Here is a 21,069-nt window from a genome sequence, read left to right on the forward strand (position 1 = left end):
GAAATGGATGAAGAAACTCAAAAAGTTGCACATTTGGGTTAGCATGAAAGGAGAAATGGGGGTGACCACAGGATGAGATTATTATAATCAAGGGAAGAGATGAACAAGGAATGGTCAAAAGGTTTCTTTTAGCAACCAAGGTAGCTGTTTTCACCTTGCTTAAAGACATTGTGCCAGTTCCACCCGTTTCCTGTATGTGCAACATCTGAGTCCCTCCAGTCTGGCTTTTCGCTGTGGTAGGTTGATTGTTTGTTTGTTTGTCTGTGGTTATCGAGGTAGCCACAAGTATGTTTTTAAAGTTAGAAAAACCTCAAACCCTGTGTCTGTATGGTTAAAGTAATGCAGGAAGCCTGTGCTACATTATTCTGCTGGTGACAGAGAAACCGTGACAACAACAGTGCTTTAGTAACATTTCCGTTGAAGCCTCTCTAAAAGGACGTTGAGAAACTCGAGTGCTATAATGGAAGAACTTTGTAACGTAAGTCATAATGCTTAATCATAAGACAACCCTGGAAGTGATTTGATTCCCCCACCCAAAGTTTTAATTCTCATTTTGTTGGACATTTCAATGACTTCCTACAAAGTTGGGCTATTCTTAGGCTTATCGTGTAAACAGGTCACAGACACTCTCCTGTCATTCAGCTGCTAAAAAACATCACTTCTCAGTGTTCCCAGCTAAAGCTAACTGCTATGTATAACTCAGGGCTAATGCTGATTATTATCATTCTTAGCATGATCAGTGTTCATTAAAATGTCAATCTGTGAATGATCTGCAATAATGAGGTACAAAGAGCTGGTGTATTCATTGGTATCAGTGCATACATATTGGGTATATGTTCTCTACTGTGTGTGCAGGCACACACTGGTTTATCAACAGCTTTGAAAGAAGGAGTTGGTACTCCTTGTACAGGGATACAACAACCAGGGAGCTGCAGGGAAGGTGAACAAAGATCCTGGGATGGAGAATGCACAGAAGAGCGCTAAGAAGGCGAGTTCAGATGAGAGAGAGTAGAAACTGTTGGCCAAGAAGAAAGGATGATAAAACCAAGGGAAGGAGACAGTAGACAGGACGACAGTTGAGTACAGGGAAAAGTTGGAGGGAGTGGGACAAAACCCCCTTGTTTTTTGAAATAACCTACTAGAGCCACATTCTTGAGAACCTGAAATGGAACAGAAGGTCCCTGACTGCCCCATCCCTCTGCTGCTAGCAAACGTTGGGGTCCCACTGACAATAACAGGTACCATGAAGGCTGGGTCTGTGTCACAGTGCATGCCTCCAGGAACTGTGTATAAAGAATAGTAATGCATGAAGTTGAGGTTTATCATTCATATGTGTATATATGTGTGTATATATATATGTGTGTGTGTGTGTGTATATATGTATGGCCTTGTTTTCCACTGCATAAATACCTTACTGACACAAGTTTTTAGTGGTCCCATCCCTTGTGAGTGACAAAGCTGCTTGACTTCAGGGAAAATGGAAAGTAATAACCCTGTAACAGGATTCTGCAAGACCAAACCTAGGCTCTCCCTTGTCCATCTCTGGTTTGGCTGGCAATGGTGGGTCAACCTGACATGTGCTGATTGTGAGTAGTATTAAAAACTGTGACCATCCAACATAAAGGTGGAGTGCTAGATAGTCAGAAGAGTCAATCCTTTTTGGGCATGACTGGTAAGGTGTGACCATGCAAAATAGGATGGGCCCATCTCTCCTGCATCTTCTATGCCAAGCCCTAAACTTCTAGCTCTCTTCCATGTCCTCTCGTTACTGATGAGACGAGGAGGCATGTGTTGTGTCTGTTCTGTCCCCTGCCAGTCTGCTGGGCCAGCACATCTGTGCTGATTGGCCATCTGGAGCCCAAAGCAGAAGAGAAAGCTGTTTAGCTCACTACAACAACACTCATTTTAATTTTTCTCCTCTACCCAATGGCTGGTTTTCATGAAATGCATAAGATCTTATGAGCTTTGAGTTGTCTTTCAATTTTGGTTGAAATTGGGCAAAGAGTTAAAAAATTACTGAGGATGTGGGGGAGGAGAGGATACTGGCAGACAGATGGACAGGCTGGCAGACAGATGGACAGACAGACAGTGTGATCTTCCTAGGAAGCCAGGCTAAAGGTAGCAGTGGGAGCATAGCTTGCCTCTCTTTCAACACATTGCCACTTCCCTTGGGGCCTTCCTGAGCGCTACTAGAATCACTGTCAACACTTTTAAACAGACAGATTGCTGGGAGGTGCCAGCTGAGCCGAGCCCTTGGTGAGACTGAAACTAGCAGAACTTGGCACCTGCCTCTGCCAAGCTGCAGGTCCCTCCAGCTCCTGAAATCGATCCCCTCCCTCGGTGAGCGCGGGGGGCGTGAATCGAGCGCTGCCTCAGTCTACCTATGGCCCTGGGACGGAGGGCAGGGGGTGCCTGTGGTATAGCTGTCTGTAGCGTCGTCTTGCAAGTCACCTGGGTGCGTTGAGTCTCAGGGCCTGTTCAAGCTGGACAACATATGATGTAGAGAGAAACTGCAGCTCTGCTTGCTAACAGCAGTGACTTGCCTGTCTGCCCCAGGGGGAAGGGGGTGCCCTCCTGCATGTGTTCATGTCATGCTATTGGAGATATCTTGGTGTTTCTTCTGTGGCGGTCCTGAAGGTGAAGCATGTTGCCCAGATGTTTTGCACTGATGCTCCTCGCCAACGCGCGAGGCATGCAGATCATATGTCTTTGGCATAAGCAGAACAATCCAATGGTGTGCTGCCAATATTTCAACATGGGTCTTCCTAAATAATATTCCTTTAGCCAAAGATAAATCCAAGGGGGTGAGGAGAGCGTATTTTCATTTCTTTCCCATTTTTTTAACAAATACATTTTCTTAAAAGCATAACTAGGAGGGAATCAACAGTACTTGGCAAACCTGCACTAACCTGCTCAATGCTGAAAGTACAGTATTTTGTTTTTTAAATGTATGGGCTGTTTAGAGAAGTTAGCACAGCAGTCTCTGGATGGAGCATGTTTATGCCTGTGTCTGCAGAGGCCACCTGGGAGTCCGGAAAGAGTCAAGTTACCAAGCATTTTCTGAAACCTCCTCTTGCTTCTCTGCCATCAGCTGAAGCAGTGGGAATCCTCTATCTATCTATCTATCTATCTATCTATCTATCTGTCTATCTGTCTATCTATCTATCTATCTAAGCTACTTTGAGACAAGAGAAATTCAAGCAGACCCTCCGGGGGAAGGACTGTCCCATCCTGACTCCAAGCACAACTATCATGCCAGTTGCTTTGCACTTTCTTTTCCCCCCAGTCTTTTCCTCATCAGTTTCCACCATGAACAAATCTGTAAATTCCTCTTCTATCTCTCAGGATTTCTGCTTTATGCCTCTTTTTTTTGCCAGCAGAAGCAGCAGCAGTATGGGATTTACTTCCCTAGCCCCTGGCTTTGAGATGAGCCTGTAGCATAGTGCTTCAGCTGAGATGATGGGTGCAGAAAAGAGGAATAAAGGATCAAAGCTTTGGTGGTAAAGTGGGTTTGTGGACAGATGATGCTCAAGATGCCAAGCATGCCAGGAAGGATGTCTGATCATGGCAAATGGATTCAGACCTTCTGTATATAACGTGGTTGCAAATCCAGGGCCTGAAATTCTCTGTTGTGAAGCCAGGCAATACAAGGCTGAGAGAACTTTTTCTCTTGCTCCTTTTGCAGCAATAGCTGTATAGAGGAACCATGTAGCACAGACTGATCTCAAACAGCCGTAATTGCTCAATAAACAACAACATGCCAGGCTTAGTTTTGTACACACTGCTTCTCTGGTTGGTTTTGGTTGGCATCCACAATGCAGAACACAGACTGCACCACTGGAGGGCTCACCAACTGTTTAAAGAGATGTTATCTTATGCTTATGACTAATTTATAAGTTAAAAGATTTATGCAGAGACATGTTGTCTCTAAAACATTCTGTTCTGTTCCAAAATCAGTCTTGCTTTTTCCTAGGCACTATGGCTTTCTCTGCCTTACCCTCCAGAAGACGTTGGTTGCGTGGAAGTTGCCTGTTGGGAGTGATTCTTGGCCCATGCTAGAGGAGTATTTGGGACAGTGCAAGTTGGTCAAAACCAAAACAATGCTGAGGAAAAGCATTCAGTTTAAATTACTGAATTTCAGTGCTGAGGAATGTTCTCTAGGGTCATTTAATATGCAAGAAAAGGCATAATCTATAACCACTCCAGTCAGTACCTGCAGTCATACTGCTTAAGTGTAACTATGTGCAGTCCTCAGTGTAATAAAAGTAATAATCACATCATAGTGGGCTGGAGCAGTAAAACTCAGATAGAGTGCACAATTTTTCATTAAGAACTAATATTTGGTAATGTCAGGACAAAATACAGCTTGATAGCACAAAAAAGATTTCCAAACCATTGGAGTAATTGTGGGGGGAATAACTGACATGTATTTTTCAGGCTCAGAAATGCTCTGGTTCTGGGTGTAGTAGGATAAAGACAGGTGTCCTGGAGTCTTCATTCTCCTTCACTGTGCATTTTAGGTCACTGTTCCTACCTGGGCAAGGTTGCTATGAGGTATTACCAACTGATGCAAAAAAGGCTGATTTTGTGGTGGAAAGTCTGGGATGGCAGAAGCAGTTTTTCACCACCCACGTTAGCCCTCTGGCAGATGTTATGGGACTTACTTCCTTCTATTCTGAGTTAATGTTGATAAAATGGCCGCAGGAATCCTGCTGCTGGGCCCTGTGTCCACACTTCATGAAATTATGTTTAAAAACTGGAAGAAATTCAAAGAGAATGACAAAATATAGGCAGGGCTGGACCCATGCTTTATAATTAGGAATTTGTAGAGGCCAGCGTACTGAATTTAGCAAAACAGGATGATTTTTTTAAGGGCCGTAATTGTCTATCTGGTATTACTGAGCCTCTTTCATCTCACAGAAGAGCCAAAAAGGTAGGTTAGAAAAATTCTAGCTAGAAATGAGATGTACTTTGTTAGCAGACAGGTAGCTGACCATTGAGACAGCTTAACAGGGTAGCGGTGCTGTTAGCATCACTTGTAGTCTTGAATTTGCCATAGGGCAGTTTTCTAAAACAAACAAGCCAAAATCAAACAATTTGACTCCACTGTGTTTGTTTGAGCAGTGGGATAAGTAATAGACTCTTTCTACTAAAGAATGGTTTGGGAAAACAGACGATCTGTATTATTTAGGGGTTCAACAAGGAGTTTGGGGATAGCCATGAAGTCTCTGAGTAGGAGACATAGAAGCAGTGCAAATGCTCAGCCAGTGTTTATGTAGAAATGTAGATAACTGGTCCTTATTTATTACTGACTCACCCTCTTGTGCTTGTCTCTGGACTCCAGCAATCAGGCAGACTTAAAAGAATGTATTAATTGCACAAAAATTATTTTGAAGGTTTTTAGGAAAGCCAAATAATTCCAAACAACAGGATTCCGTGGTCATACAATTTCCTCTTGTCACTGTCTCAGCTCTGCCTGTAACTCCAGCCAATGCATGTTTTACAGAAGAATTAAAATGGAGACACAAAGACAGAAAATTAAGCTACTAAGTTGTATCTGAGAGCACGTCCCACTGCTGAGCTCCATGTGCATGCCCCATGTCTCAGCTCCATATCATAATGACACCTCAGTTGTTTCTGCATAACTTTCTTCTTTCACTTAGTGCCCAAGCCATTAGACCATGGCTTTCCATCACCATGAAGGTATAAGTCTTATTGTTACAATGGTTTTTATTTTTCTGAAGACACATCAGGTGTTGTTGGTCCCTAGCCTTCCAAGGTCTCATCTTGCAAGTCATATCACTTTGTGAAAATATTTAGTGTGCTGAACCTCTTAATATGGTCATAGAATACAACGTAAAGAAACCAAACATATTATTATTTAATAATAGAAATATGAAGCCCAAGAAAAGGAAATATTCCAAAAGAGGATGAGTAAACATCTCTTTTGCCCCTGTCCTTTCTCACCTGACACTTACTTGAGAAAATGAAAGAGAAATCAAATGCACTTAGTGCCAAAAGGAGCTAATTTTTTCCCAGCATTATCCAAGTGCCTGAGTCATTCCTCACCTATTCCCTTTGCAGTCTGGATGCCCTGCAGGCTGCTCATCTCCTCGGGTGAACCACATTGTGTCATGCTTCATGTTTTGTATCTTATCATTACATCAGCAGCAAGAGATAAATCAACCTGAAAGACACGTTCAAAGATTTTTTGTTATGATGGCTCTGATAATATAATATTTCTGTTATTCTTCCACCCTTTCCAAAACTGTATATTAGTGACATCTCCTTTAAATAGCCCCAGTGGTGCCCATCACTGAATGAATGGAGAGACTGAATCATGAGACCATCAACAGTGCCTTAGGAGAAAGAGAAGGGAAGCTTTAACCAAGTTCCTGATCCAATGAGAGCTAAACCTCTTCTTTCTTTCGCAGACCACTAGCACTCTTGTTGTAGCTGAATCCAAATCTTCTGGAATCTACAGCTGTGTGGCATCCAATAAAGTGGGAAAAGCCAAAAGAAACGTCAGCTTTATTGTAACAGGTAAGACCTAGTCCCCACTAGAGCCAAATGTGTCTCCTTGTCCCGGGATTATAACTGTTAGGCTGTTGTGGCTTTTTCATAGACCACAGTTTGAGAATTATTTTAATGTGTGCACCTGTAAACTCATACCATGCTTTTGGGTGATCCTGGAAGGGTTTTTCACAGCAGCTGGATTTCTAAGAAGGACACCAAATTTGGTGAATGACTCATCCCTCCATCGAGTATCCCACCATGACACAAATTGCTTACAAATACAGCAACCTGTAATTCCCCCTTTTAAATCACCTAGCTTCTGCAGTCATTCCATACGTGAAATTTTACTGTATTTTCATAGACCAGTAAGCCAGTTTTGTGTGTGACACGGACGGTGTCTACAGCCTCATCCTGCTGCCAACCAGAAGATCTCATAACATAGTGCCCAGAGCAGTGCCAGCATCTGCGGGCAGCATGGTGCCAGAGGAGGGGTGCCTGGGGTACCCGGCAGCCCCTCACAGCTCTCAGGGACTGTGGCCACTTGTAGGTAGAAAAGTGGCAGGGTGTAAACTAAAGAGTTCTGTTCCCTCTTCTGAGAAAGACAACCTTGGATGTCGTTTGGGCCATGGCACTGAGAAGACTCATTGTGTTAGCTGCACGTATGAGTATGTTTCCATTTATTTTTCCATTTCTAGGTGTATGCAAGTGTTTGCAGGTTCAGAAACAAACTATTACATATTTGATTTCAGGAATTACTAAAAAAAACCACAATGAGTTTTTGAGAATAACTACTGCATGATTTAGCAGCATAATGTATGCAGATGCCATAAGAAAGGATTTGTTTTCTGGTGAAAGATGTTATTTTGGTCTTGTTAACAAAGTGGTAGTTCATAGAGCACTTTTAGGCTGATGACAACTTTCAGTGTAGGTCATTAAAGATATTGCAATTCATTCCAAAATATGAGAAAAGACAAAAAGGTTAAAATACTCTGATACTTTAATCCCAAAATCATAATCTTGAAGCTGAAAGGGAAAAAGAATTTTAATGTATTCCATTTAATTTTTGTTGTTTCTCTTATCTGTTTTTGTTGTCAGTCTCTCACTTATCATTCTGATGAGTGATTTTAGTGAAACTCATTCTGTTACTATACTGAGAGATATCCAAAGAAAGTAGACACACGCTCACTAGATTTGGTTAAAAAAAAAAGAAAGAAAACTTCTTTCAAAAATGTCCCCCATGCTGATTTTGTGGACCAAAATTTATGTTTTTTAAATATTGTGACTAGCTGCAGTAATACACTTCCACATTTAGAAAGTGACAATTATCTATAAATATAGAAAACTGGTAACAAGCATGAGAAGTAGTTATTGAAATATAAACAGATAAACGACACATAGGCAGGTTGTTTGTTAAAATACAGAAACAAGAAGAACATCTCCATGTTCTATTAATGGATGTGACAAGAACATTTACCACCTTGAAGATGACTGCTGTCCCCGCTCTCAAATGACAGTTTTGCTTTCATCCCTATCCTTACATTGTGTCTGTTTGGACAGAAAGCTAAACAATGATGCATAGTTCTCCATAAATTAACGTGCCAATGGAGCAGCATTCTCATCTTTATGTGGAGACTTCACATGTAACTTTGAGCAGTCACTGGAAGTCACTCACTGAGGCTGTTGCTCTTTTAATGTGCAAGATGCTGAATTTGGCCTTCTCTAGCTCTTACTCCTCAGTCTTCAAAATGTCACATGGAAGATCCTGAAACCAAATGAAGCTGAAGTTTGATGGGCCCCATTTGCTGTACCCAAATCTCCCTTTCAAAGTTTTGATGGCGGTTTCAAGTATTTTAGTGCTGTGACATGAAGGAGTTAGTTTTCCTACTTAGATCTTGCATTCTTAGGTCTTGACCAGGGACAGAAGGAAATCCTTCTCCTTGATACCAAAGCTTGTATGAGAACATGCAGAATATTACGACTTTCCTTTGAAGACTCTTGTATTGGCTGGTGTTCAGAAGGAGGAGTGGCTGCTTTATTATGGCTTGGAAATTCTTAGTATCTTGACTGGTGGCAAACTTTCTATATAGGGTGGTGAAGTTGAAATGCATTAGTCCTTTGAGTTCCTGGAGCTGAGCACTTCAACTGTGTGACATGGAAAGTCCGGATCATCCACTGACGCTCAGTGGCGCTGATTGAAGGCAGTTCGTTTAAACAACACTGCTGTTTTGTCCTTACAAAAATCAAGTTAGGCTCATTCTTCTGGTTTGTGCACATAGCGCATCAGTTGGGCTCGTGCGGTGTAATCATAATTTTCCTCCATCAGGCTGAGACCAAACTGCTGTGGATGGGTAACAGCCTGTGTTTCACGTCAATGAAACAAGTGTGTCCAGCATTTGCTGAAAAACACATTGAAGGAATAAATAAATGACAGCCCTAAATGTTGATGGATGTGAACAGGACACTGCAAAGTATTTCCTTCTGATGAGTCCAAACCAAATACTTCAGGTCTTGTGTGACAGCTTGGGGCTAGTTTATCTTATATTGTTGGGTCTGCTGGTGCCCTATGAAGCTAGCCTGAACCACACAAAAGTAAGCGTAAGAGAAGCGTCTAAGCAGAAGAAGGTGATCCCTTGTAGGAAGGGGAGCTGCTGCCCTCTGTAAAAGGGACAAGCTGGAAAGGACTCCAAAGAGCATATGGATACAAAGCCTGTCCTGAACAGGAAGAATCCCTTTCCTTGGAGGCATTCTGCTTCAGGCCTTGTCCTGGGGATTAGAAAACACACGTGGTTCAGTGAAGCAGCTGTGGTGGTGTGAGGAGGCTCTTTTCTATAGGCAGAAACTGTTGGGAAGGTGGTGGGAAGGCAGAGCTTGTCCCAGCAACCCTAGTTTGGCAGTGGCATGTTCCACCCCTTCAGGGAAAAGTAGATCTGAGGAAATAAGTGCAAGAAGGTGTAGCAGAGAGGACCCAGTAAGAACAAGCCCTTTCTTAAGTTATTGTAAATCTCGTTATTTCTGGGCTTGAAATGCAACTTGCGTATGTGTTTCTGGGAGGTTTGAGAGTGGTATAATTTATAGCCTGTGCCTGAGAGTGTAGGACATGAAAGTCCATGGGCTGTGCCACAGCTTTCCTTTCCTATGGCCTCTGTCAAATGGACATTTTTGGGGTGTTGTCACACGGACTTATTTCTAAAAGCAAATCGTTGTTCAGGGCACAAAAGTAACTGTGAGCCTTATATAAAAGTGATGTGGAAAGGTGATTTCTGAAAGCTCTCCTTCTCGCTGATACGGAAACAGTCTCTGTAACAACACCTTTATGTCAAATTTAACTGTGGTAGCCCCCTTCCCTCCAGCCTGCCCCTTTCCCTATATTTTGGGCTGTTTTGCTGGCACACAGCAGGCCCATGGGTGTGTTTGCAATTACAGAGGGTGAAACAGGAACAGCTCTGCCTTATCTCCCTGGTTTCCCAATGTCACTAAGCGCATTTTATTTTGAGATTCCTGATGGTGCTTGGCAAAGATAAACAAAATCTTCCATCAGGAAACCTGGGAGCTATTTCCACAGGAAGCTTCAAATCACTAAAGTAAATAAAACCCTTTTACATTATTCCCAGCCATGTTATTTAGCTAGCCTGAGTCTGTAACAATTGCTGAGAGGTGTCATACATTAGTGGACTCGTAGCCTTTAAACAAATGATTCGCTTGGAATCCTGTGCATTTTGCTTTTGTCCCTAGATTTATTCAGAAAATAGTCTTTCTTTACAGAAGACACATCTAGGAAGAGCTCCAGACCTGACAACATGGAAGTAGTTGCAACTATATTATTCTCCTGGCACGCTATCCTTTTATGTTAAAAATAGTTCATTAGCCTCAGTCCCAGGGGATCTTTAGTTTCATCTTAAGAGTTTTGCTTGGCTCTTCCTAGCTTTTGCTGAGTACTGGCATCTGCAAAAGCCAAAAATTAGCAGTATTTCAGACCCATACCTTGGCTTTCCCAACACATATCAGAACAATTTGAGATTACAGTGAGTAGGACGTAGGAATGTCTTTGATCAAAATACTTAGCCACAATCAAAACTTTGGCCCCTTGATTGGTTTTAAGTGTGTCTGAATTCAATGCTTTTTACCAAAATCAAGCATAGGATTCACTTTATCTAACTTAAGCCTTAAAGTTGGGTATCTGAGCCTAAGCTGGTCATGTAGGAGCATTTCATAATTAAGTGTGAGGGATCAGGATCTCTGGAATTTGACTCATCTTAAGGCAATGGATTGCATTGCCCTCTGGAGGTGCCTGTGTCACTCCATGGGCTGTAAACTTTTTTCCATACACAAAACAACTATATTCAAGTCGATGTCTACGTTTTGATGGTTTAGGCTAAGTATTCTGTACCCCCTGTATGGAAAGGTTTCATCTTAGTAGCACTCCCAGTCGACATGTTCTTAACTGAGACCAGAATCTGGCACCACGCACCCTTACATATCAAAAAGGATGCTGATGATAGTCACTCATAGATGAGTTCACTAAATTTGAAGTCTTTCTTATAGTTTTGTTTGCTGGAGAGAGGAAAAAAGGGGATCCCAATGAAATGTAAGAGGAACAAGACAACACACAGGCTTTAAAATCCAATATAATATGTTAGTGTCACTGCCTCCATTAGGTTGATCTTTGGACTACACACCTGAACTACAGCTGGTGACAGGCACACAGTTTGCTCTCACTGCAAGGGCACAATGAGTTCAACCAGCAGAAATCAGGCCTCTCCCTGGAAGGCATCTACATTCAGAGGCAATTTCAATCCAGGACTTGCAGGAGCTCATTTACCCTGTGTTTAACACTCAGGGCTAAGTGTGGAAAAGAGGATATTAAAGGGAGCAGCTGATGCCAGACTTTCAACAGGCAGAACTTTGTTTGAAAGGCAGAGGTGAGCAGGTCATGTTCATGGTCCTCCTGGGGAGGCAAAGCAGCTCAGTTTGCATTGTGGGGATTTAGGGAGAAGCTTTCTGATGGATTGGTCAATCAGTGACAGAGGTTACTGAAAGAAGATGTGGGATATTATTCACTGGAGATCTACTCTTTATGTGTCCCTGCTGCTGTGACATGAAACCTGAAGCAACATTGGTAAGCATGGAACTGAATGAAAGTCAGTGTTGAGCTTTTCATGCTCTAAGAGACAAGAAAAGAAGGCATAATTCTTCCTTATGAAAGACGAAACCATTCTTATGATTTTGAGTCAAGTTCACAGCCAAGTGCCGTAGCAATCAGCAGTGAAAGAACAATTGAAAATGGCCAAAGTCAATGTCACTTGACTGAGAAGAAGGAAATGACTTTATCAGAATATTGGCTACAAATAAACGAAGAGAGGTTGCATTCTAGGAGTAAAACTTGGAAGTGCTTTCTCTCAGGAACTTGCTTCTACTTTCACTGAGGTCAGTGGCGTGACTCTCCTTCGCTGGAGGGATGAGCCCCAGGTGGAGGCGGCTGGAGGCAGTCGGCACCGCCGCAGGTCTGCGCCGCTCCCCAGGTGGAGGAAGCTGCAGTAACATTACAATGGACTGCAGACATGACTTTTTCAAGTATGACTTTTTACATTGTCGGCGAAATTATTCCTGCCTGAACTATCTGCTTTGAAAAATCCTTGTGAAAACTTAAGTCGTATTTACACTTAGTAGATGGTTGGTGTGATGGTCCTTGATTTCTCTCAGGTGAAAATATTACTCATCTATGTTTAATGCCAAGCAGTCTGAATAGAGTGATCTTCATCCTAGTGCTGCCCGCACACAGCTGGCCACCCAGGCCAGCGGGTACTGTTTCTACTTTGCTCTTGGGTGGCTGACATGCTTTAAATGCATGGAGGGTAAATACCTCTGTTCCAGGGGAAATCTCAGGCGTGTAATCACAGATTCAGTAATTTCTCAGGATTTGAAGCATTTTTAAGAAGTAGACATCATTTGTCTGAATACTCATGAATAGCAAGAAAACAATATAACCAAGCATGATGAGCTGCAGTATTTTTCTGCTGTCCTCTTGAGATTCATTTTCGCTCACACAGTTCACAAGCTGGAGCTGAGATCAGAATTTTCCTCCTTTTTCATAGTCTCGCTGTGCTGTCTTTAAATAATTCTGCTTTTGGTACCTTGCCCCAGCCTGTCTTAACTTGGCATAACATTTATACAAACTCATTACTTCCAAGAGCGACTTCAGTTTACACCAACTGATGTCTGAGCCCAAGTGTCTCATAGCTCCAAGACAAATTGTAAGAATAGCTGGAGCCTAGCATATGAAAGGAAAGATTAGAGGCTTCAGCAGGAAGACAACGACATTGATTAGTTCAAAGGCTTCCTGATAAAGGGGAAAATATATGCCGTGTTAATTTTGGCTCATTCATTTCATATAAACTAAAAAGTGTTCTTGATTTTTGACAGATGTACCGAGTGGATTCCATATTAGTTTGGAAAAAATGCCCGTTGAAGGAGAGAATTTGATATTGTCCTGTTCGGCCAACAAGTTCCTGTACAAAGACATTGCCTGGATTTTACCGAGGACAGTCAACAATCAAACGAAAGCAAAAAGGTCTCTCAACAAGGAGTACTCCATCACCCTCACTCTGACCATCAAGAACGTTTCCCTGGCACACTCGGGCACCTATGCCTGCCGAGCAAGGAACACATACACGGGGAAAGAAGTGCTTCAAAAGAAAGACGTTACAATCAGAGGTGAGCACTGCAACAAAAAGGCTGTTTACTCTCGGATCCTCAAATATAAAAGCACAAGGAATGATTGTACAACACAAAGCAATGTAAAACATTAAAGGACTCATTAAACAGTAACAGGTGTCTCATATCATCTTGATTTTTTATTACTGTTGCTACCTTTCAGGCCCTGAGGTGGTGCACATTCCCCCATGGGTTGGACGTAGGAGGAATAGCAAACAAAATCGTAATGCGTGAGCTTCCAGTTGAGTTCAGACGGGTGTTTTCTGCTTTGACAAGGCACATGGAAGCTGGGGTTTGGAAGATCCCCTGTGCTACATTTTGCATGTTGTTATTTTTTCTCTTGCTGTCTCCTACTGAGCGATAAGGAAAACTTTGGATCAATCTTTTCTTCCACTTTGATATCGGCCTCGTCAAAAGTGTCAAAGCTGAATAAACTGATTAACTTTAAAAACTGCTGTTTTCAGTCAACAATGGACATTTAATAAGTTAACTTTAATGTGCGGAATGAGCACAATTCAGTTTGAGATTGACTGGACTATATATTTTTTATTTTAATCTGATCTTGATGGACTTATAAATATTACCTGCTGAGCAAGTTCTAATGCTTATTTATTTGAAATTATTTTCTACACTAAAGTACATTAATCTTAAAAAGTATCTTCTAAAGGAAGTATGCAGGGAAGAAATAAAAATGTTGATATAATGCACAGACCTATCATATCATTTATAATAATGATGATTTTAAAACTGACAGACGTGAACCATGTTTCTCCAAATAAATCCAGGTAGACTTCCAGTTGCTGTGTTGGTCAATTTTTAAAGTCAGTTCTGCACTAATGTAAAGAGCTACTGATAAAAGTGTGAGTATTGCTCCTGGCCTGAAGATACAGGAATTTGTAATGTTGTAATTATTTTATTAAATGAGAAATATTACACTAACATGACTGACAAGGTTGCAGCCAGCACAGTGAGTTGTTTAATATGTGTTTAAAAATACAAATTCAAAATTGAATCCATTAAAAATATTCATTGCTTTTGGGATGTAAATGACAGTTGGATTTATTATGGGGATTAAGAACCAGCCAAACTGCTGAAGGAGAATTAAGGGCAACCTAAAACTTCCTTGTGAGCGTTTCCCCTTTTTTTTTTCCTTCATCGTGATTTTGCTATGAGATGTTTCTGTGTATTATAAATTCTGTATAAGGAAGAAGTTACTATTTTTAATAGATCTGATAACTTTATTTTTTTACAATACATAGCTTTTATTATTTTTGGTTACATTTATGATTGATCATTTATATAGCATTTACATAAGCCATAACAAAACAGACCGTAGTGACCAAAATAGCTACAGCAAAGGAACAAAGTGGCTGTGCTTTTAAAATAGAGGGTGACAACATGACAGTTTCTTGCGCTTGGGAACTCACCAGACTATTTCCTCCTTTAGGTATCGAGACTGTGTCCCACGGCTAAACTTGTCTTTCACGTGGGAATTGCTTTTGTCAAGTGTGAAAGGGTAAACAATAGCATTTCCCCATAATGCCAGTTTCATGGAGCCTAAAATGCTTAGAAAACAATTGATAACCTGGAAGTTGTCACAGTAAAGAAAAGAATAATCATTTATATCTTGAAATGTCACCTATAGCCTGCTTGTATACAGTAGCTCTTTTGTTCATTATTAGTGTGATGGCTTCCAGAAACAATGTGTTCTTGCAAAGGGACCTGGGTCTCTTTTTTTCTAAAATATGCCTAAAAAGCAAGCGAAATCATTGGTGACTGCTTAAAAACGAGGCAAGTGTGCTCTTTAGCATTTGCAAGTCTTCAAAAGAATTACAATACAGAATCCCCTTTTTTAGGAGGCTGTTTTGTGAGAAGACATTTGATGGCAAGGTGGGCGGTGATGACAGGACGTTATGAATTTTCCATGGCCTTGGGAGCTGGAGCGTGATGACTTGTAGCAGCCAGTTGCCAGGCAATATGAGTCTGGGTCAAAAAAAAAGAGATGTGGCAATTAGACTGTTCCTCTGTGAAATTGTTGTGGATTGCGATGAATGTGTATCACTGCTGGGTGGACGTCCTGCCAGCCTGGTCTCGACCAGTGCTCGGAGGGCCATGCTGTGCAAGGATGTCGTAACATCCCAATGTGGCTGCCCGTGTTGGGAGGCACAGAGAAACCTCACTGGAAACGTTTGAGGAAAGCTGTTCTTGGTGGCCGGATAAAAACTACTGATGTCACTTTTGATGTCCTCAGATGACTGGAGAATCTCATCGGTTTGGGGAGTTTGTCTGCCTTCTGTTGTGTAATATATTATTTAGGGAGAAAGGTGTGAATTATTATATTTCTTGGGTTTTTTAAGTGTTAAAATTAAAGCTTGTATTTATATTTTTGTACTGATTAATAAAAATAAGTGAACAGACAACATAATCATAACAAAGGGCAAAAATGGACGGAATGCAAAAGTATACCCCCAAATGAACAAACTGTAATGTTTTCCCCCCATTTGCCATTGTTTGCTTTTGGAAATGCAAATTTTCCCTCCTTACTGCCCCGGGTCAGCTGTGTGCTCTGACGCCAGCATCCCCTTCCCCCCTCTGTCACCCCCGTCTCTCCCCTGGGCCAAACTCTGCCTGCAATGAAGTGCCTCAGGGCACTGAGAGCAGAGTTTGGCCCGGCAGGGCAGCGTTTGCGGGCAGGCACGAGGGCTGGGGACGAGACCGGGGGGCTGCCCTGGGCACCGAGCCCTGCACTGTGCACGCTGGCGGCCAGGGCAGCCCCTTGGCTTCGGGGTGAGCGGAGCGGGGTGTTGGAAACTCCCCCCTTGGCTTCACTGTAAAAATGAACGGGAGAAAACAGGTGGTTTGCAAAAAAGAATAATCCTTAGGTTGACCAAGTCCTTGAAAAACCAGCTGATTGCAGCAGAGAAATTACTGAAAGTACGTGAATGGTGACTGGATCTAAGTTTTAAGCAAAAAAGTTTTTCTTAATATGAAACCCCATCTTTAGTGTATGGCTATAAACAAATTAAAATTAATCACAAATAACTCACAGAACGTGTGATTTGCCTTTGTTGTGTCATCTTGTCCGCCTTCATTTTGGATGTCTGGGCTGGGGTGTCCATCAGGGACTGCTGATAAATGTGGAATGGGGAGCTCTTCTCAGCGTGCATGCATGGACGTGTGTCAGACAGTGCCTGTTCATAGACAGTGTAGTGAAAAATGAGAACTGTGCAAAAATCAGGGCGAGGTATCAAGGAGAAGAGGGCAGTCTTCTTGGCTGCAAGGCAAATATTGTTGACCATGTCATTGTGTAGGTATTTGATTAAGAATTTACTTTACAGCCTCTCTCATGAGCATTACTGTTTGGGAAGAGAGAACAAATTGTCTCCTACACTGTAAACAAAAAATAGCATTGCCTGCGGAAATTACAGACTTGCAGCTCAGAAAAGCCCAAACTGGGCTTTGCAGGGTCGTGACTATGCTGGAATTAATTTCAAGGGGTAAGAGCATAGCAAAGATAGCCTACTTTAAAAGTGCTTTTAGTACTTCAGGGTTCCTGCACACTGCATAAGCTGGTGGTACATAGGTGCTTAATTTTTGTGGAGAGTTTTATTTACAGCTGGTAACAGAATGTCTGTGAAGATAGAAAAGTCTGATAATCAGTTTTTCTGAAAGGATAGAGAATAATCTTCCAAACACAGAATGTCAGGAATTCAGCTGATATTATACTTGAACTTGGTGTACTGGTATCTATTGCAGTCTAAAAGAAAATATTTGCAAAGAGCTGGTTTCTGCTTTGTTTTGTTTTGTTTTATTTCATATTTTGTAATGTGTGTCTTACCATGCTAGTAACTGCTGATCCTGACAGTGTCCTTGAAGGGAAAGATTGCAAATAATTGGTTCTTGCAAGACTGGGGAATTTGAGGGAATCTGCAGAGCATTTACATCTGTGAGATTGCTCAGGAGCTCCCCAGCTTCTCCATCACTGCTTTAAAGGAACCAAAATACCAAAAAGGATCATGTGAGAGTTGCAAATGTGACAGAAATATGTTGCCACGTAATGTGCATAAACATTGTACATCTTTGTCAGAACAGCCTTTGGCTCTGAACGAAATGGGGGAAGGAGTGGCAAAGGGTTGAAAGGAAGATGAGAAAGATTTGTTGTCTTGCTTCTTTCAGGGATGACTTTAACATGATGTTTACAGAGTGTTTTTGAAATGCCCTTCTGGGAGGCCCTTGAGCAGAAGCAGAACAGATGAGATGCGCTTCCAATACTCATTGTCACTGACTGTCATGGAAATGTGTTTTATTACATTGCATTCGTATGAATGTCAGTAGATAAAAGTAAAACAGGAGCGGTGTTGCTATGCTGTGTGGCCTGCTAGCACTCAGCTTCGGCCCCTGCCATCAGGGTTTCCAGCGTCTGTGGCTGCTGGAGGATATGGGTGCATTTCTCACCAGCGCAGTTTTGGCAGGCAGGCTGTGGTGTGGTTTGGCCAGGCCTTGTTGTGTTCAGCCAAATATGTGAAACGCAAAAGTGGAAGAATTTATGAAGACTTTGGGACATATAACACAATGCTTTTGTGCTTATGATTTCTGGTTTTAGGTGACGTGAGTTTACTGAATATGATTTGTAACTGTACTCTTTAAAGTAAGTAAATGATAAAAGACATTCACGGGCGTCGTGGTGTACCGAGCTGCATGGTGCTATCAGTGACGCAGAGATACTCTGCTACAAGGGTGTCCTGCTAATTGTTAAAAACTTTGGTGTCACAGTTTGTTTCTCCTGATGATGCAAAACTCTGAGCTTTCATAGAAACTCATTGCTGTCAATAAACAAATGTGGTTGGTAATGGAACTGAGGAAATCTTTTAAACAATGTCATCACTGGGTCTTCATTGGTCGTCATAACCTGCTATCACTGGGTAACGGGAGTACTCTGTACACACCAGACGCTCTTAAGCAAACTAGAACGGTACATAAAATTTGTTAACAATGAACTTGGTAGAACAGCCGTAGCTGTTTAAATCAGTAAAATGCTGGTAGGGAAGATAATTAAACCCCCAGAGTTACAGAAATGTAAAACGGAGGTGTTGTTTTGTCTTGTAGCTCAAGAGGCACCAGCCCTGCTGCGGCACCTTACAGATCAGACAGTGAACACCAGTAACTCGGCCATGCTGGAGTGCCAGGTTCGTGGTATCCCCGAGCCCCACATATCCTGGTTTAAAAACCATGAGGAAATACAGCAAGAACCAGGTGAGAGCTCTGTGTACTCACTTACCTTTTACATCCTTTTTATTTACCCATCTGCCTTAGGTAGCCATTTGCAGAGTCATTGGCATCGGTACCCAGATGTAAGGAAGGAGTATTGCCTGGGTGTTACAGGCAGGCAGGCAGCAGCACGGGTGCTCCGGGTTATTCTGTCTCACTCCAAAACCTCAGCCAGGCTGGAGGTGTAGGCACAACGGGCCTCTGTGGAGTCAGTGGAAAAAATATAGCTCTTAATTTGCATCTTAGAAGAGTCATCTCCAGAGAAACATATTTCTCTCCATTTACTATAGAGGGAGCTTAAGGATCAGGTGTCTTGGCCAGTGTATAGCTAGGCAGGAGAAAACCAAGCTTGAGTGATGTGCATAGGAGTACCAGTGGGAGTCTGTGGTCAGGCATGCCAAGTCTGTTCTAGGTTCACAGCCTAGCCACCAGACTAATTCCGTGTGTGGGATCTCCAAAACTGAAATGCCTCTGCCAGCAGCCAGGGAATCCAGGTCTCACACAGCAGAAAGAAACAGCTTCCCAGGGGGCATGCTGCAGCTACAGGAAAACTTTGGGAGATATTTACTGCTGTGTCCGGAATGTGGCTTCGAAGATCAGCTAAGGCTACATGTCCAGCTCTGATGGCACCACAGTCATGGAGGAGTTCCTTGGAGATTTCAGGTGGAGATGAATGATGAGGGAAAAGGCAAAACCTTTCTCATGGGAATTCATCCACATTTGGATCAGAAGCACACAATGAGCTAGTGTTACAGGCTCAGGAAAAATGTTCAAGGAGGTTTGGTCTGCAGGAACTTGAATCTTCAGTGTAGTCTTCAATAATAACATTTTAGAATGTTTGTGTTTAAGGTTCTGTCCTGCATTATTGGAAATTACTATAGCATGAATAAAGGCAACTGGGAAAATCTCTGAGCATTTCTCCAAGTGAGTTATAAGCTTGTGCAGACTTGCAGCACAGACACTAAACTTAATCTAGAGCCACATTCCATGAAGCTTTACAGTGACCACATTGTTATAATGTGCATTATTAACACTATCTTCTAAAATGAGTGTTATGTGTCTAACTTGTGTGTAATGCAGCACATAAAGTTAGGAGCCAGGAAGATGTCTCTAGAGGGTAGGTCAGAGCACTTTAGTTAGGTGCCTGAAATAGATGGTGGGAATATATTTTGACAGGCAGTAGTTCTGATGGAGCCAAACGCACAAGTGTGTACTTGACTGCACATTTCCTGGCTATACAGTGCCTTAAAGGCAGTTCTGAGGCCAAAGCTGCTGTCTGCCTCTTCCTTGCTTGCTGGAGCATTGCCCAGGCTGGCTTCTGGGTTGACCCACCTGGAATAAACAAGGTGTTGAAAACTTCTGGTAACTCTTATGTTGTAGGGTACACCTCATGGGACCTCTCTTTGCACTAGCTGGGGTCCGTCCAAAAAGGGGCCCATCATTCCGTGCTACATGGGCAAGTGAGATTTGGAGCAAGTCTGCTGCCCATAAGACCAGTGTGGACGCATGGAGCTCGGTCTTGGAAGTGCTCCAAGCTCGAGCTGCTTCTGGTGCAGACCTACGCCTGTAAGTGCAGGGCTAAGTAACCAGACCACCCATTTTCCAAAACTTGGAGACATGCTGAAGAGCTCACTTGGACGAAAGTCTAGGCACAGTGCTAATCAATATACACGATACCAAGTGCTCCCAACATCATTCCCTTAGGCTGAGGTTTTTCACTCACACAAATGCTTTGTAAACACTGATTTCCAAAAGATTCCCAAAACATCCAAGTACATTTGGCTTTCCTGCAGATAACATTGTGCTCTGCAGTCTGTGGCTCAGATTTCTTTTGAGAAGAACTTGAAGCAGATATTATTACACAAGGGCCTGTTTTTGTTTATATCCTGGCTCTCTCTCATTGCAAAATATTTCATTTCACAGGAATAATTTTAGGGCCCGGAAGCCGAATGCTGTTTATTGAAAGAGTAAAAGAGGAGGATGAAGGACTTTACCAGTGTATAGCCACCAACTTAAAAGGGTCCGTGGAGAGTGCAGCATATGTGACGGTACAAGGTAAAGCATGACATTAAATGGGAAGAGCAAGCTTGCCAGGGTGATGTTCTTACTCAGGCTGGAAAGGCAGGGGTATGACTTGGGGCTCAGGCAGTGATCTCTGAAGGCAGCAATTTGAAGGAAGTCCTAGCAAGGGAAGCATACCAGGTTGGAAAGGAAGCCTAGCAGGAAATGCTAACTCAGAGCGTGTTTACACTGACCTAAAAAGAAGAATTGCTTCAACCCAACAAAGATCGGGTCAGGGTAGAAGAGAAATGTAAATTTAGTATCATCAAAACAAACAAAAAACAGAATAAGAAACACTCTCCTACCCACTCATTTTCCCATTTCAGGTTAATTCCAGAGAAATTAGAGGCCTGTGATATTTTCATTTGTTTATTTTCAGTGTAAAGTGAACTGCCAAATTGGACAAGAAGATTTTAGCGTAGCGATAGCTACACATGCATTTTTCAAAGGCACTTGTCGTAAGAAGTAGGTATGATCTAGTTATTTCTGTAACCATTACTTGAGTTATTTTGT

The 21,069-nt window shown here is 42.2% G+C and overlaps 1 protein-coding gene across 1 annotated transcript in view; it reads left to right on the plus strand.

The window, feature by feature from the left end:
• FLT1 (fms related receptor tyrosine kinase 1) overlaps window positions 1-21,069 on the plus strand; it is a 112,950-nt gene that overhangs the window by 57,440 nt on the left and 34,441 nt on the right. Inside the window, exons 12-15 of the mRNA XM_072857314.1 lie at window positions 6,435-6,543; window positions 12,937-13,227; window positions 18,334-18,480; window positions 20,419-20,550. Coding sequence (XP_072713415.1) covers window positions 6,435-6,543; window positions 12,937-13,227; window positions 18,334-18,480; window positions 20,419-20,550 — 679 coding nt within the window. The remainder of the gene's footprint in view (window positions 1-6,434; window positions 6,544-12,936; window positions 13,228-18,333; window positions 18,481-20,418; window positions 20,551-21,069) is intronic.

This window comes from Ciconia boyciana, chromosome 1 (assembly GCF_034638445.1).
Source record: "Ciconia boyciana chromosome 1, ASM3463844v1, whole genome shotgun sequence".
In the NCBI taxonomy this organism is placed as follows: Eukaryota; Metazoa; Chordata; class Aves; order Ciconiiformes; family Ciconiidae; genus Ciconia; species Ciconia boyciana.